At 41.0% G+C, this 16,463-nt stretch overlaps 1 protein-coding gene across 1 annotated transcript; it reads left to right on the top strand.

The window, feature by feature from the left end:
- The first annotated feature begins 187 nt into the window (after positions 1 to 187).
- Positions 188 to 15,777, top strand: LOC119442916 (nicalin-1). The gene is made up of 14 exons (XM_037707984.2): positions 188 to 488; positions 1,386 to 1,576; positions 1,672 to 1,816; positions 3,391 to 3,485; positions 4,775 to 4,858; positions 4,966 to 5,069; positions 5,945 to 6,033; positions 7,086 to 7,210; positions 7,725 to 7,915; positions 10,589 to 10,709; positions 11,330 to 11,496; positions 12,458 to 12,511; positions 12,606 to 12,684; positions 14,975 to 15,777. The coding sequence occupies exons 1-14, from the start codon at positions 314 to 316 to the stop codon at positions 15,035 to 15,037; spliced, it is 1,683 nt and encodes a 560-aa protein (XP_037563912.1). The 5' UTR covers positions 188 to 313; the 3' UTR covers positions 15,038 to 15,777.
- Positions 15,778 to 16,463: the final 686 nt, after the last annotated feature.

The following is a 16,463-nucleotide window of genomic DNA, read 5'->3' as shown; positions in this document are numbered from 1 at the left end:
GCTATTGGAGAACTCCGGAGAACCAGGTTGCTGCTTCGGGAAAATAATTTAATTACGGTCATACTTTCACAAATACTGAACTACTTTAGCACAACGAAAAGTCTACCAGCGAGTATAATATTATAAAATTAAAGATAACTTCTTCTGACACCACTTGGAGTGCTGCGGTGCTCGCTGCGGCTGCTGCAATTTCCTGGCGAGGGGTTTCAGGTCCAACTTTTCATTAGTATCCTTGGTATCCTGCGGAGTGCGTTAGGTGTTTGTCGGTCTCTACTTTCCTGATTCTGTTAAAAAATAGTGCTGCTGCTTCAAGATGTGTTTGGACGGAGCTGAAGGAGTCTTCGAGTTCTTGCGAGGCAACCTGCCTTTTTACGTGATCGTTTTTGTGCCGCTTCTCATCGTCATCTCGCCGGTCACCCCCGTGCTCGGATCGCACGAGTTCACCGTCTATCGCATGCAGCACTACGACCTGCAGGGAACTGTTCACGGTAGGTCGCGCGCGGGAGACGCCCAGCTGCGTGCTGAATAAGACTGGTGTCTCTGGAAAGAAATCGCCTACAGTGAGGGGCGTGTAACCGTTTTGCAGTGGTTAAGAAGGTGCCGAAAAATTAACTTCCTCTTTACGGACGTACCGAGCTCTTAAGCGCGCTCTAACCTCGTCGCTACATGTGACATCCTCGTTGACTGTGGCACGGCCTTCACGGCATGCGGCAGGTGGCAATGCCCTTATATTTAACGATCACGTGCTTTCACTGGGAGCTGCGGGAAACTCATGTCGAGAGCAGCAGATACAGAGATTAAGCTCACTTAGTCTACGCAGTCTTAAAAGCGCAGGCTTTATTATATTGTTCTCTTGTCACATTAAGATTTAAAATGTGCTGTCTCAAAACCTGAGAATTTTTGCTTTCGTCAGTGGTTACCCGGAAATTGTAGGCCAGCTTGAGCTGGAGTGGGGCCACAGCTTTCACGGGTTCCCTCATCTGCTGGTCTTGCAGTTGGAATTTTAGGAAGGCACGACTTCCAGCAGCTTTGAATGTTTACTGTGCTCACAGCACGCATGCAGATTCTGCATACTCTCAAACCACAAGACTGTGATCTTCAGAAACTTCACTCACGGTAACTAACAGCAAGAAAGAACTATTCTGGCAATAAGAGGTTCCTGTATTTTTATGCTTTGCCATTTCTTTATATACAAATTGTGTGCACGTCGCAGATGCTGTTCCCCCTTGGTTGTGTCGCTTACACTGACCAGCCACCTCTGTTATTGCAAGGCTGTAGAGCCTAGAAAATAGCATCATTCAAGAGCATTGGGAAGACATCAGAAGCATTTTTATTTCCCTCGCTGAAACAACATTGAGTAACTATAGACTTGTCTCTTCTTTCAGGATCTAGGAGTTCAGTTGTGAACACTGAAGCTAGAACATTACATTCATCATCTTACCACAGAAAAGTTGTCATAGCACGGCTTGCTGACCTCACTCATGGGCAGTTCAATGAAGTGATCCAGCAAGGGGCAGCTGGTGTTCTTATATTCTTGCCACAAAACTTCAGTGATGTTTCTCCTGACAAGCTAAAGGTAAGGACAATGCCACATCCACATGCTGCACACAAGTCGCAAGTTAGTATTGGAGAAATTGCTATTGTCTGGTCTGCTTTTATTTTATTTTCCAGGCTTTAATGGAGCTGGAACATGCAATACAAGAGGATGCTGTGCCTGTGCCAGTATACTTTGCATATGAGACAGACGAGCTGAAAGACATGTACAAAAGTGTCCAGAGGACATCTGATAATGGCAGAACGACCAGTGTCGCACAAGGTACAAAAGTGTAGATCGTGCAGTGTTAAGAATTCTTAGCAAGCAGCAGCCAAGGGACGGTGTCATAGTGTTGGGCACATTGAAGCATGTTCTATTCATAAAAAAAGGGTACTTCCTTGTTGCAGTCACTAACCTTATAATTATCATTTACTGAAATGCTCTTGTGCGCAGGATAATTGTCTCATGCACTTCCTTATCCCTCCATGAGGGAAGTCAGGGGTGGGGTTGAGGAAGGGACAGAAAATCTTTAGGGAAGGGTGGAAAATTACAATGATTGTTTTTACTGCTGCAACAATACTTCATTCAAACCTGTACTTGCTAGTGTGCCAGAGATGCTTGGGTGGATTATATATTTCGTATACTTTCCTGGTTGAAAGTTCTTGTCTGCAAAGCTTTCTATGGGGTTAAAGCTTCAGTAACATTTTGTTGCCTTTGCTGGGATGTAGCTCCGGCAAAGCTTGCCCCTTATGAGGTAGCATGGCATGCTAAGTGTTGCATGAGTGAAATATGGGGGTGAATTAAGGATAAAATTGGGTATGCATGGCAGTAAGTCTCTGTACCAAATAATTTGTCAGTTTAGTGCATTTAGTCTGAACTGTTTGCCTTTTGCAGCTTTGTAATAACAGCATTTAGGTGGAGTGTTATAGTTGGGTTCAGTCACATAAAGAAGTCAATTAGCTGGTCTAGTTTCAGAACCTTGCAAGGATAAAATGCTTGGTTGAGCCTCAGGTCTATTTCTTCCGATATTATTTGTTTGTTGTTTAAATCACAATAATGCTTTCAAGAAATGTTTGGTGTGAGTTTTAGATACCCTTAATCTATGTGCCCTTGCAATATCATTCCTGCTGGATTCTTATGCAGTGAGATTGGTTTTAGTCTTGCAGTGTAGTTGTCATTAAAAGAAGAAACCACTTGGGGCTGGTGTAAATAACTGCTATATGGTCTATCATGTGCATTCCAGGTTGCATTTTGTTGTGTGTTGTGTTGTGTTTAATGGCGCATAAGCAACTAAGGCTATCGTGCGCCAACCACAAGGTTGTATTTTGTGTTGAATTTTGTGTAGTCAAAGCTGTGCCGATTGGCATGATTGCTACACCTCTACAATATATTGCCCCACTAACCTGACTAAACCACTGAAAGCCTAAATATTTCATTCTTACATAAGAGTAGCAAGGTTCACTGCCTTCCTGCTGTATTCACATTTGTATCATTATAGACAGCAGTAGACTTTTACTGGGTAAAAATAATGTGGCGTGAAATGTCACTACTGCTTATTTGCTTTCGAATTTTTTTCTTTTGCAAATAATGATCGTTCTTAAGCACATTTGTAACTGAAAACAAGTTTGAAATTTGGTTCACATAGAGACATGCTTTTTTTCTGCATCTTTTCAAGTTGCTTAAAAGGCTGCATCCTTCCAACTACTGTAGCTATTCTGCAAATGGACATAACTTTCAATATTATGGCTTGCTGGATTTCAAACAGAGTATGAATTATTCTGTCTGCTACTGAAATGTTTGTACTTCTGATGCATGTTTAAAACAGTAGGGCTTTTTACTCTGTTCAACTTGCGCAGAGCTGTGGGGCATGTTGAAAGCAAGTGGATTTCAGCTGGTGATCTTGGGAAGTCAGGCCAAAGTAATTCCCGACATCCAGCTTTCGAATATTCAGGTAAGTTCAGTTCAGCACCATCGCACAAACAGTGTGATGATTGTCATTAGGCAAAAATGTACCAAATGGTGCAGTTATCAGCTTATCAGCATCCTGTTTTCTTGTTATCTTGTTTTAGCTATCTTGCTATCTTGTTTTAGTGACTATGTGTGAGCAAACTGATATGCAGCTTGTTGACAACTCCCTGCGATATATATCTTGTGTGAAAGAACAAACATTTAACAGCAAGATTGGAACAAAAAGAAAAGATAAGCTTGTTCTCATGTTTTTTTGTTGCTGTCTCACTGTTAAACTTTTGCACTTTCACACAAGAGTTTCAACACCAACTAGCCAAATCAGTTATGCTACAAAGTAGTGTACCTTCTTTTATGACAACCTTAGCATGTTATCATCTGTATTGGCACACATAAAGAATACAACACTCCACTAACTGTGGTAGTCTTTCTTTCTTTCTTTTTTTTTTTTTTTACGTCAAGGTAAAAATAAATATAAAGTCTTTGTCACCATGTTCAAGTGATGTCTACTGCTTTCACTTATTTATTGAATAATATGATATGGAAAACTAAAGAATATTATACTATAGACTTTTGCACAAGTTAGATTTAAAGAGAAGGAAATGTACCAGTGCAAGAGTGGGAGACCTCCATAAAAAGCTGCAGTTTAAACAAGCATGTGGATGTTGGAAGTCACATGTATGTTTCATGCAGATGCTCAAATGATACTCACATTTATACAAGGTGTTGTTAATTCAATATTCTTCACTTGTTGCCTGTGTCTTCAAATAAGTGTTGAAGTGAACTCATTGCTTTTCGATGCACTACACTTGATGGTCGTAAACCCAGCACCTTGGCAAGTGAAAAAAGGCCTATGTGGATCAAGTAAATTGGAGTTCTTGCTACAATTCGCTGTCTACATGTAATGTGCTTGAGATAGTCAAGGAGTAACTAGTATATGTTCTTGTTGTATCGGCTGCACATTCATGCTGGAGAGGACACCTGCCTCATTCAAATAGGAACTGCTTGGTGTGAGCAATTCCGAGGTGCAGACGAAAGAGTGTGCCAATGTGCCATGGAAGTTCGGGATTCATCTGGTACTCAAGTTGAGGATCAAGTGCATATAAGAGCAATTCCGTATGCTTTCTTTGAACCACTTCAACACGCACAGCTCTCTTGAGGCATATGCTTCCCGTGTCTTTTCCCTTGGAGCCCATTATGTTTTTCTAATAGAGTGGTGGTAACCTGTTCTGCACATTATATGACCTGTTCAACTCGACTTGTTATTCTTTTCAGGGAAAGCTCTCTGGTTTTGGTGTTGAAGAGCAGCTGCCAACAGGTGTCATTGTGGCTCACTATGATGCATTTGGAATTAGTCCGGTGAGTTCTATTTGACTCAAAAGAAAAAAGAAATACTGCCAGCACAGTTGCTATGCCTTCCTACTTTGTCTACGTTTTGATCAACTGTGGCGCCCTCTCCCCTGCAGGCTTTGTCCTTTGGCGCAGACTCCAACGGCAGTGGGGTTGCCGCCCTTCTTGAACTGGCCCGACTTTTCTCAAGGTTGTACACTAACTCAAGGACACATCCACAGTAAGTGCACTAAGGAGGAGGAAATAAAAATTTTCAGTGAAGTCTAGTTAAACGATTTAGCCTGTAATGTGCTGAAGTATTTTATGTTGGTTTCATAAACCACCTGCGCAGCTTTCCAGTCAGTTTCCCTGCACACCTAAATACCCCTTATCATTGTGGCACGTCTTGTTTTTGAAGCAAAAATTTGGGGCACCACTTGATTGTGGCTCTCTCGCAGAAAAGCCAAGTCCACTTTTCTATTTTGGTCAGAACATGCCTCCTGTGCTTCTGTGGACTCGGGTGCATCACGCTCTTTAGTCAGTGGCCTTCATCTTCCCTTTACTTTCTTACGATATTATACCCGCCTTTGGTGGCTTGCTTGTGATGTGCTTGGCTCCACTCCAGCTGATGACCATCACGCATCTTCCTTGTGTATTTGTGTTCTTGTCTCGCTGTCAAATGTTTTGCGCTTTCACACAACATACTTCAAAGCCAGCCAACTCAATCGGTTAGGTTATTCCATTTCCAGTTTAGGACAAGTGCGGTCAAAAAGCATTCACTCACTAGAATAAACCAGTGCGGCACTCAAGTTGTCTTGCTACTTGAGAGGTGCCGTAGGAGTTAAACCTTTGCCTCATCAGAGTTGGCACTTTTCTAACTTGTATGTTAACTGTAGCAGTTGGCAACTTGTGTTAGTTTTAGTGACAAAAAAAAGTGCCCTTTGTGTGATTATTGTAGTGTAATATGCATTTGCCTTTGATTTGTCTTTTCAGCTGTAATAATTACCTAGACACATGATATCATTCTTTGATTTACATGAGTTAGTTTGCAAGGAGTGTAAGAAAGTACCTGTGAAAAAGTAAATAAAACATCTGTATTAATTGGTAATCTTTCAGGTTCAATCTTGTTTTTCTGATTTCTGCTGGAGGCAAGTTCAACTATCACGGAACGAAGAAATGGATAGAGGACAACATAGACAGCACAGGTGAATACTTCACAATTCTGCACTGATTTACACTATGTTGGTTTGAGACTATTATTACGAATATGTCAAAACAAAAAATGGCTATGTTATTGGTAGCTACTGTTTCTTTCACATAAAATTTGTTTTTATGAGAATCAGGTTCATGAAGTTGTGCACACTATCCACGATATTGTGCAAGCCTTATAAGCATCAGGTCTTTCTTGGATTGATGTCAGATAATATTTGTCTCCTGTGGGAAATGCACTGCCAGCATAAGCTACAAGGAGTCTGCAATATGGGAAGAGGGAGGGATGGAGGGGGGGAGACAGTATTAAAAATATGTAACTTTCCCTGTGCACAAGTAGTAGTGCCCTAAGGTAGGCTCCATGAAGTGCCTTCTGTGTTTTGAGCTCTAATCACTGGGCACTGTCATAGTTGGCTGGAAGTGTTGGAAAAGTAAGCACAAGTCACTGTGCACAAGCCACTTTAAGATAACGTGGGGCTGAAGGCAAAGCTATGAAGTATGCCTAGATTTTCACAGCTGTGTTCAGTTGAAGACACTCTTAAGTGGCTTGAGAACAGACTGGGGACATTAAGTTTTGCATAGATGCAGTTAACTGCTTTGTTATTGTGGGCTCTTGATAATTTGAAGTATCCAAGGTCCCCTGATGTTATGATAGATTGATCATTAATTGATGTTGTTTAGCATCCTGAAGTAACACAAAGGCTATGTGAGATACTATAGTGGAATGGACTAGATTAATTTTGACCACCTATAACATGCACCAAATGGTCAGCACATGAGCATTTTTTCATTCCATTGCCATTGGAATGCGGCAACAGTAGGGAATTGAGCCCGTGGCTTCATCTTCAGCAGCAGAACACCATTGGGCTACTGCAGTGCATGATGGTAAAGGAAGTCTATTTTATTTGGTGTGATGCCATTGTTGCCATTGCTATGGGCACTGCTCTACATCTTGTGAAGGTGAAGCAAAGTTTCAGCTTGTAGCACATGAATATGTTTGCTTCTACACCTTTTCAGTTTCGGCTCACTCTGTCCTCTCCCATTACAGAGGGAAGCCTCCTGGCTGACTCATTGTTCACAATGTGCTTAGACTCAATCGGAAGCGGAGATGACCTCTATGTTCATGTGTCGAAGCCTCCGAAGGAAGGCAGCACAACCTCCAACTTATTCAATGTGAGCATCGTTCATGTCTTGGGCAGAACATTTTCAGTCCCGTGGTTTTGAGCTGTGGTTATCGTAGTTCTAATAGTGTTTTTTGGAAAGAGTGGATGCTGGTTTAATACGTCGTTAGTACTGCTAAAAGGCTAAGTGTAAAAGCTTTTTTTTTAGGGCAGGATGTTTAACAAAGAAAGGAAATATGTTGGGGTGTTGCACATGGTTCATGCTGCTTGACTTGTGGGCAGTCATTTTTTACCATGCTTTAGGAACTGTGCATAGTGCATTGTCGGTACCATAAAGCTTAAAATAGTTTGTTTGACACGCCTGTTATGAGAGAGAGGAGGGGGGGGGTATGTTTGTAAAGCTGCATATCTCCTGTGATTAATATTGGCTTTATTTCCTTGTGCCTTTTATTGTGTTCAAAAGTTACGCATCAGGCATAATCTCCTGAAAACATTTATAATTTGGAACTGCAAAGTTTGTATTGGTGGTATAGCGGTGACTCTTTTGTCGATGCGAAATCACGTAGGAGCTGCAGCGAGTGTCATCAATCCTTTCGCCTGCTATGCGGGTATCGATGGTGCACAAGAAAATCAACTTGGCAGACGAGACTTTGGCCTGGGAGCATGAGCGCTTCAGCATGCGTCGCCTGCCAGCATTCACTGTCTCGCATCTGCCCAGCCATCGGTCACCAAGCCGCAGCTCCATTTTTGACACGCGGTAAGACAGAGTTCTTTTTCATGAAGACATGCTTTTTGTTATGGCAGTCTGGGCATCTCGTGAGGAAAATAAAGCAGAAGTTCACTTGTGCAAGTACTTTGTTTACATAAATGCAACACAGGGTGTTCTTTTCTTTTTTCTTTGCTGTTTTTCATATTTTTTTGGGCCTGAATATTAATTTTAACGTATGGAACATCTAACGTATGGAAATAAGTGGTAGTTAGCACAAAGTGGTTTATAGTACTTTGCCAACGTGTGTCTTTACCATGCTGAGTGCCATTATTGTCTCCTTTCTCACTGTGACTGTGCCACTCCATTTAGTGGACACGTATCCTGCTCCTCTGTTTTTTGACATCATTGTCTTTTTTTATTGCTTTTGAGTAATCTGATTGTCACATTGATAACTTCCTCTCCATGACGGTGATTTCTTTCAGGTAATGCCTCTGATAGTCATTCCGATACTATTTAAGCCCTGAAGGCCAAATTTGATTAAACATACTGTTTAAAACTAAACTGCACTGCTTTCACTTACTCTGGTAGTTTCCTGGATCTTGCATTTTCCTAACTCTACCGGGCCTTTTTTTCCCCTCCCCCCCTTAGAAAAGGGAGGTTTCACTGCCCATTGAACTGCATCATTTCCCGCAGTTAAAGTACAATCTTTTATGGAACATTGTCATATAATATACCACAGTATGACTATACATTAAAGGGGCCCTGAAACACTTTTCTAACCAATCATGGAATGGCCTCACTATTAAAGAACGTCACCTCACGAATATCCTGCCGCAGAAATGTTTCAAATCCTTGAAGTATAAACTGAGTTACATTACGTAGTTACTGTACCGATGTGCGGCTTTCTCTGATTTCGTCTCCACTAGCACGCTGGAAGCTATGCAGGGGAAAGGGGGCAAGGCTCTGCCGAAAAGTTGAGTGTCTAACCGGCGAGAGGACTGGTCGTGGCACCCCAGTGGCGGCTGTGGTTTCTGCTCTATGCTGCACACCACTGCTATCTCAGAGGCTATGCACAGCTGCTGTGTCTAGACCAGCATTGCAAAGATGAAATGCACTTTCGGTCTTTTTTATATCGCAGACATAAGACATATATATTTACCTCAAAATTATCAATAGTATTACTTTAAATGTTCTGACGATCACGAAAGCAGCCAATACCTGTTAGTGGGCTTCGCTGCTTGCGATGACATTGCGAAGGCGAGAACAAGCAATGTTTCACTGCTTTGACATGAGATTGTAAATACCCTGCTGCATGCAGTGTAATATATTGTTTGGCTCAAATGTCCACAGAAGCCTCCTCTACAGATCGGCAACATTTTCATACTATGTTTGAAAATTGTTTCACAGCCCCATTAAAAAATGCAATGCTCATTAAAGCTCTGGATAATTACATAAAATTGAAAAAAAAAAGGACCAGTAGAAAATCTTGTGTGCAGTTGTATTGTCCTGTCTCTTATACACATTTTGTTTTCTGGAAACTTGTGTTGGCCAAGCTGGACAAGTACTGCTTTTACATATACATAGTCCAGAGAAACTTGTTTCATGCTGGTTATTGATTCCGTTCGTGGCAGACTATGGTGAAAGCACAAATGTACCTACCATCCCATTTGTCTGAAAGTATGGTGTAATCATCCAGGAAGCTGAAGCCTTCTTACATGAACGTTGCATCTCATCAGTAGACATTTTTTTCTGTGACATTGTTAAGCTGCTTGTTTTCTCTCTAGGTTGTTAAAGCAGTGCGTTTTGCTCCTACAAGTAGCATTGTTGGTTTTCAGCATATTGTACATTGCATATCCCTAATATTTAGCGAAAATTGTTGATTGCTGCTTTCTCAGGATCTAATTACGATACAGTTGAGTTTTCCTGAATTATGCCAGTCTTACCGTATTTTGTTGTATTATGCCTGCCACAATAAATTTTATGTATAATTTGTAAGATATCTTGGTCCTGGCCCGTCTGGTCACTTGCATATTATTTCATTGTCTCGGGCTAGCTGGACTTTTTATATTGTTTATCAGCTTTGATGTGCTTCTAATGAATTTAATGTGCTTCTAATAAAGTGATTTCATGATCAATTTCACTATCCCATCGCAAAGCATGCCAGTACACCTTTGCAGGCTGAAGAGCAACTATCATGAGCAACGTGCTGTGTTTGTGCTTTGACAAACATTCTTACCTTTCGATATTAAAAGTCGAGGTATTGAAGTGAGAATAAAGATTCTGCAATAAGAGTGTGTAGATGCACCCTCCAACTTTCCTATAAAATTCACAAAAAAATTGCAAGGCATTGTCCTCGGTATTCCCTTTATTGGTGCCTTGAACCCCCAAGCACAGTGAGAGAGCACCAATAACTACCATCGTCATCGCATTGACAGCTCCTGCATATTCTTTCTGAATGTGATGAAATAGGTCTATATTGTGAACAAGCTTCATGCTTCTCATTACCATTTTGAAAAATGTCTCATTTGTTTCCACCACTAGAAAACTCAGTGTTCCTTTCAGCTTCAGAAAGTACTATTCTTGTACCCATACATGATGTTCTAGCCCTTTTTCTATGCTAGTGCAGCAGCAACAGCCTTGCATTCGAGTCATTTTTGGTTTTGTTGGCTTCACTTACTTTCAAGTGCACCTCTGATGTAGCTAATCTGGCATTTTCTCCAGTGACAAGGTTGAAAAAACCAAGTTGGCTCGGAATGTGAAGGTGATTGCTGAAGCCTTGGCTCGCATCCTCTACAATGTGACAGACAGCGAATCAAGTCTGGAAGTCTTCCGTGATAGCCTGGTGTGTTTCAACATTGCATTTGTTATTCATACACCTGAAAATTTGCCCAATTTTATAATTTTTACGCAAACTTTGGCGCTGTGTAATTTTAAGCAGTGTGCTGCAGTTAAACCTTGTTCATGTGAATCTGTTGCTATTGGGAAAAAAGAAATGCCACTTCGCTTTTCTCACATTCAGATGATTGTGAATTTAGAACTGGCTGAGCAGCAAAAGCAGCAGTGATGGCATGCTGCAATTTTCACGATATCCTGCTTTTATGAGCTATCCAATAGCATATTCAAGCAGGCAGTGCGATGTTGGTGCTTTTATTGCTGGCATAGCCCCTCATCACTGACTCTCACAATACCATGTTGCCATTATTGTCTTGATTAACCATTTGGTATGACAGATCATAAGGAATGAATAGAAAAAAAAATAATTTACAAAGTGTGTCTTCTCAGTGCTATGGTTTGTGCATTTAGTGTCTTGTCTAATGACAACGGAAGGTTAAATCTTTAATATTAAATAAACTACTGTTACATTTTCATGGTGTTAAAGTATGATTGCACTACGCATGCCCAGTTGTGGGTGTGTTTAAATACTCTTGTCTTCCTCCCTCGTCCTCTTGTGACCTTGAACAGGGGCTACAGGAGGACTACCTCAGTGCCTGGGTTGACACACTGTCGAGTGAACCACGAGGTGCCCAGCTGATGGCTAAGGGCAAAGCACCTTTGGTCTCCATGCTGGAGCAAGCACTCTCACGGCACCTCAAGGAAGTGCGTCTGTCGGCCTTCCGGCCAGACAAGAGGTGATACTTCTGCTCTTGTTCTTTTCATCTCAATATATTGCATTTGGGGATATCGCCTTCATTGCACGCTGACTGGCAAAGGATGGATGTGACAAAAGCAATGACCCATCTTCTATTTGCAGTATTGTTGGGTTGCATAGTTCAATTGCATTAAGAGGATTACCATTGCCCAGCACATTACACTGAACATTACATCAAGTAAAAACTAAAAAGTGAAAGTAGTCCTGGAAGATTGATTGAAAGTACGAGCCCTTTCTGCAGTCACGCAACCAGAGGTATTCTTCCAAATGGTCAAGCACATGGGCGAAATTGACTGCATGCTTCAGTGCAGGGCTTGAACATGCAACATGATATCCTGCATTTAGGTCTATGTAGATGTATGCAGCAAGACTGGTAGAAACTTAAGTCCTGCTGTTTGCTTGCTTAAAAAAACACTACAAAATGCTAACGAAGCTTACCTTCATAGAATGAAAATTTTTTGCACAAATGTTAGTTCGCTGGTTTCATCTTTTTTTTTTATTATTATTATTGTCACAATTGGAAGCATACTGCATTTTTCTTGCTAAAAAATGTTTAGGAGCTGAAATGTTGTTTCTATGTTAGTTTTCTACATTGAACCCATAAAAAGTGGGTGCACGTTTGATTCAGGAGTGTGTTAGATTCAGGCATATACTGACAAATGAATTGGTGGTTTGTTTTGGCATATAGTATGCCTCTAACTTTGGCAATAACGAAAAGTTGATACCAGTGAATTTTACCCTCACAGAATGAAAATTTATTTACACCTAATGTTGATCGTCATCACTCTTGGACAGCACTTTATTGCTGTCTGCAAACCACAACATTGAATTAATTGGAAGTCGACTGTATAAGACACCTTTCTAAATGCTTACTGTTTCCCTGTAGCATTACAGAATGTAGATCACATTGAAAGCAAATTTCTTTTCATGTCTGGTTTCAGGGATCCTGAAGTTGTCTTTTACGACACTCCAGTTGCTGTCATGAATGCATACAGGTTAGTGCACATTCTTGTTGTCTGTCAGTGGTCTACATTTTTGTTAGCATTCAGCCAACATGAAGAAAACCCTCTCTTCTCTACCAACGTGCAGTGTCAAGCCTGCTGTGTTTGACTTGTTCCTGGCAGCACTTATTGGTGCCTACCTGGGAACTGTGTACCTTGTCATTGTGGTAAGTTCTGCTGGGTTAAAGCTTCAGAATCATTGAGTGTGAATAATACGTATTATGATAAGCATAATTTAAAGCAAAGTGTGACAGAAAGATGCTGGCTCATCCTAGCAGATACTGGATCGAGTATATGTAGGGTCCTTCATTTTTGGGTAAAACCCAATAATTCCAGATTTTTACACCCTGAATAATTTTTTATGAAACTTGGGTTCCACCCAATTTCTCCCCAATGTTTTGCCCTTTTGCAAAGGATAATAAGTGCAGTTGTTATCAAATTAATTAATGCTGCCCACCTTGTGTGCCCAAATGGTCAGGATATATCATGTTAACAATAGCATGCTTAGGTATATAAACATGGTGTATGCCTCCTTTTTGCTTAACATTCAAGGGAAAATCGGCATATATAATGTATATTCAGCTCTTGCTGGCCTTGAGTTAGCGGAAGCTTATTGCTTTTTTTAGTAGCCGCGTTTACATGAATACAACAGTGGTGCATTGCGTTGAATTTCCGGCATGTCGCATATGTACGTGTAGATGACGGTAATGCTCTAGGAAGCGAAAACAGTGCTGATCTTGCACTGCAAACGGTAGATGTAACATTGAAAGGATATTTACCCAACTATGTTACGTTTAAACAAGGGTGACTGGTTCGGCTAGCTGTTATTCCATTAATTTTGTTGCAAGAACTTATGGCGGGAACCAGTAAAACAGGACAACAGACAAGAACATCCAGACCTTGACAGGTCTAGGTTGGACACAGAATGCTCAAAATGTATATCATAATGTACAACAAGGGCTTGTAAGATGAGGAAAGCATCACACCTCGTGCGAAGCATGCCCGTGTGCACTACTGTTTGTACATTTCTCCTTTGTTTAAAAAAGTAAAGATACTAACAAAGTATAGAAGGGATCACCAAACATGTCTCTATCTGTTCTTTTTGTTCATGAGGTTTTTTTTAAATTATTAATAATGCCTCCCAACGATGATTTGTATAGGTAAGTTAGTGAAATGATTTGCAAGCAGCATTCTTTTTCATTACATGTTCCTGTGAGTGATGTCGCTTGTTTAAATATAAAGTTTGTGTCCAAAACAATACCGTTGCCTGTGTTATCGTTTGTGAAAGTTACTGCAAAAATCCTGAAGTTTGGGCCGCCAGAAAAAAAAAGCCCCGATTTCATCCTGGTTTTCCTCTTTAAAAGTTAAAATTAAAACTTACCACATTTATAAAACCCGAAAATGAAGGACCCTATGTGTATGTTTTCAATGAGTTCTATTCCTCTGTAAATGTAACTGATAAATGCTGATTGATGATCATGCTGCTTTGTTGTTTCAGTGTTTTTTGTTGTTGTTGTTTGGAGCTGGGGTGACTATGCCTTTCAGCAAAGAGACATGCTGCTTGATTTATTTTTTTTTTTAGTGTACATTGCTAAATTATTAACAGTCAACAATTTTTTGGGCTAAAACTACATTGCCTGCAAGATGTGCAACTAAAAAAAAAAGTGAAAGTTAACAATCATGCCATGTTTCTTAAAAGACCATTTAGAAATCTGCTGCCGTATAAGCAGCATCACTGGCACCTCCTGATTTGCTAACTGGTGCTGAAAGTTTCCTTACCTCACATAGAAAAAAAAAAATAATAGGGCAGTGTTGCTAGGAAAAAGGAGGTTTGGTGGCTTAGCAGAGCCAATGGCAGCAGCTTGTAGTATGCACTCCACTTACTCATCATAGATTGTGCACATAAACATTGTAAGTAGTAGTTCGACGGCGTTCATGTCATTTCCTGCATACAATCAGTAACAAGGAACCGGTTATTCGCCGACTGTAAGAGTCCGAAATATTAGATTCGCCAGAAAATATGTCTTAAGTGGCCACAAATTAAGTCATTATATTACATAATCGCCACCCACTTTGGTGCACCCATCAAAGTTGTAGTTGCTGCCATTTGTAGCTACTTGATGTTCCCGAGTGAAAAAATTCATAATTGCAATAAAAAAAATTGTCAGGAATGTGTGGCTATTTCACATGTAAATGAACGAATGGTGGACCCACATGACAAACCACATATGTAGTGTTTACTGGCCTTTACAACTTAGTAGTTTGGCTTGTCCAGTGGTTTGGGTGCGCTCGGCTAGTACTGAATCGGCTAGTCTTCACTGCTTTTGATTCTAAAGCGCCGCCGGCCCCTTTGATAAAGTTGGATATCTAACTGATATTTGACATACTAAGGCTTGGTTTTTGATGCTAGGCTTGATAATACAAAAGTTCTTGCTTTTGGTTTTATTTGTCTTGCAGAACTTCCACCACCTGCAAAGGGTTGTGGGCCTGTTCTCCCAGCCGAGGGCGAAGGTGAATTAAGTGTCAACTACTGACCCACTTGGTTTCAGTGCTGCTCTTCCATCTTGCCTGCCACCTTCATCTCATAGACTGCTTAGAAAAGGACCAGTGTCAATGCTGGTGACTTCCTTCAGAAACTTTTCATGCTTGAGGACATGCCTATGTGTTCATCGATTGATCAGTACCTGTTGAAGCACCTCACCGTGTAGCACCGTCGTATCTCCATTGCCTTTGTCAGTCTTTCGCTTCTCATTTTGTGTCTTAGCAGCTGCCATACACATGTTGTTTGGGTCTAATGTAATGGCGAACGCGATTGTCTCTGTCCTGGACAGAGCCCTGAATTGTGCCAGCTTGCATTGTGCCACACTTGACACTGTGTGTTGTGCGTAAATGGTTTTGGTGGTGACGTAGGCAGTGCTGCCTTTTTCAGCAAGCCGTCATGCCTTTTCATCGATATGGTAGTTGTAGCTCATGCTGTTTCTTCTCTGTGTGTGCTGTCTGGTTGTAAATAGTAATGTAATGTATATACACACATTTTTTGCACGTGTAGGAGGTACCTTGTAGTAAATGACAACACAGTGGGACCCAGAGGTAGACTGTCGAAAAAGCTTGTTGGTACCGCATAGTCTGGGCTTAATCGATGCAAGGTCCATTTGTTTGTTGCCTCAAGAGTTGTGAAACAACTGCCATTGTTTCATTTTTAAAAATCTTTTTGTGACTGTCATACATATTAGTTATTAAATTGCTCTGAATGTTGCTGCGTGTGCATTATTTGTACTCTTCTCGACAAAATGGAGGTCTCATTTTTGTATAGAGAAATAGATGACAGCTGAGAAGATGAATTAAGCTAATGTGTTTGCATTTTGGCTTGTCTCGTACTGTGGTGGTGTGATGAACAATTATGTTGTTCTAATTGCTAGTTTGGTGTGCATATATGGCTTTAACTAAGGCAACATTACAGTGAGCTGCCCCAATTTCCTTGTATCTCTCTGACTGCTGGCCTCACCATCTCTGTAACCATATGGAAGGAAGTAACTGCATGCCATTTACATTTGCTTTAGAAGCATTCTGCCTTTTTCCTTCCTTGCATTCAAACAAGCAATAATGCAACACATAAAGGACGCACAATGTAATTGTGCCTCCCGAATTTTGATCACATCTCCCGATTGTACGGACGCGACCTCAAATCTCCCGAAAAGTGGCCGCCACAGCACAGCGACAGCGTCTTTCTTTTTTTTTTTTTTTTTTAACGCCCTATCGCTATAATCCTATTACACCCTGTAATATAACCATGCGAGAAAGCAGCACGGTAGCAGTTTAGTCACCAGTATGCAACTTGAATCAGGTAGCGGCTGCCGGCACCACCACGAACTTGTGCAACGCGAGCAATCGATGGGCGCTGCCATATTGGATTTTCCGGATTGGCTAGTCTCAAGCTGGCTTGCAT

This window comes from Dermacentor silvarum, chromosome 2, assembly GCF_013339745.2.
Source record: "Dermacentor silvarum isolate Dsil-2018 chromosome 2, BIME_Dsil_1.4, whole genome shotgun sequence".
Taxonomy (NCBI): Eukaryota; Metazoa; Arthropoda; class Arachnida; order Ixodida; family Ixodidae; genus Dermacentor; species Dermacentor silvarum.
Note: the sequence above shows the minus strand (reverse complement) of the source record. Positions and strands in the feature narration are given on the sequence as shown.

Excerpts from the sequence above, each read along its gene's own strand:
- LOC119442916 (XM_037707984.2), top strand. The coding sequence starts at position 314 with ATGTGTTTGGACGGAGCTGAAGGAGTCTTCGAGTTCTTGCGAGGCAAC. Across the intron at positions 3,486-4,774 it reads TCCAGCTTTCGAATATTCAG|GGAAAGCTCTCTGGTTTTGG; the intron begins GTAAGTTCAGTT and ends TATTCTTTTCAG. Across the intron at positions 7,916-10,588 it reads AGCTCCATTTTTGACACGCG|TGACAAGGTTGAAAAAACCA; the intron begins GTAAGACAGAGT and ends CATTTTCTCCAG.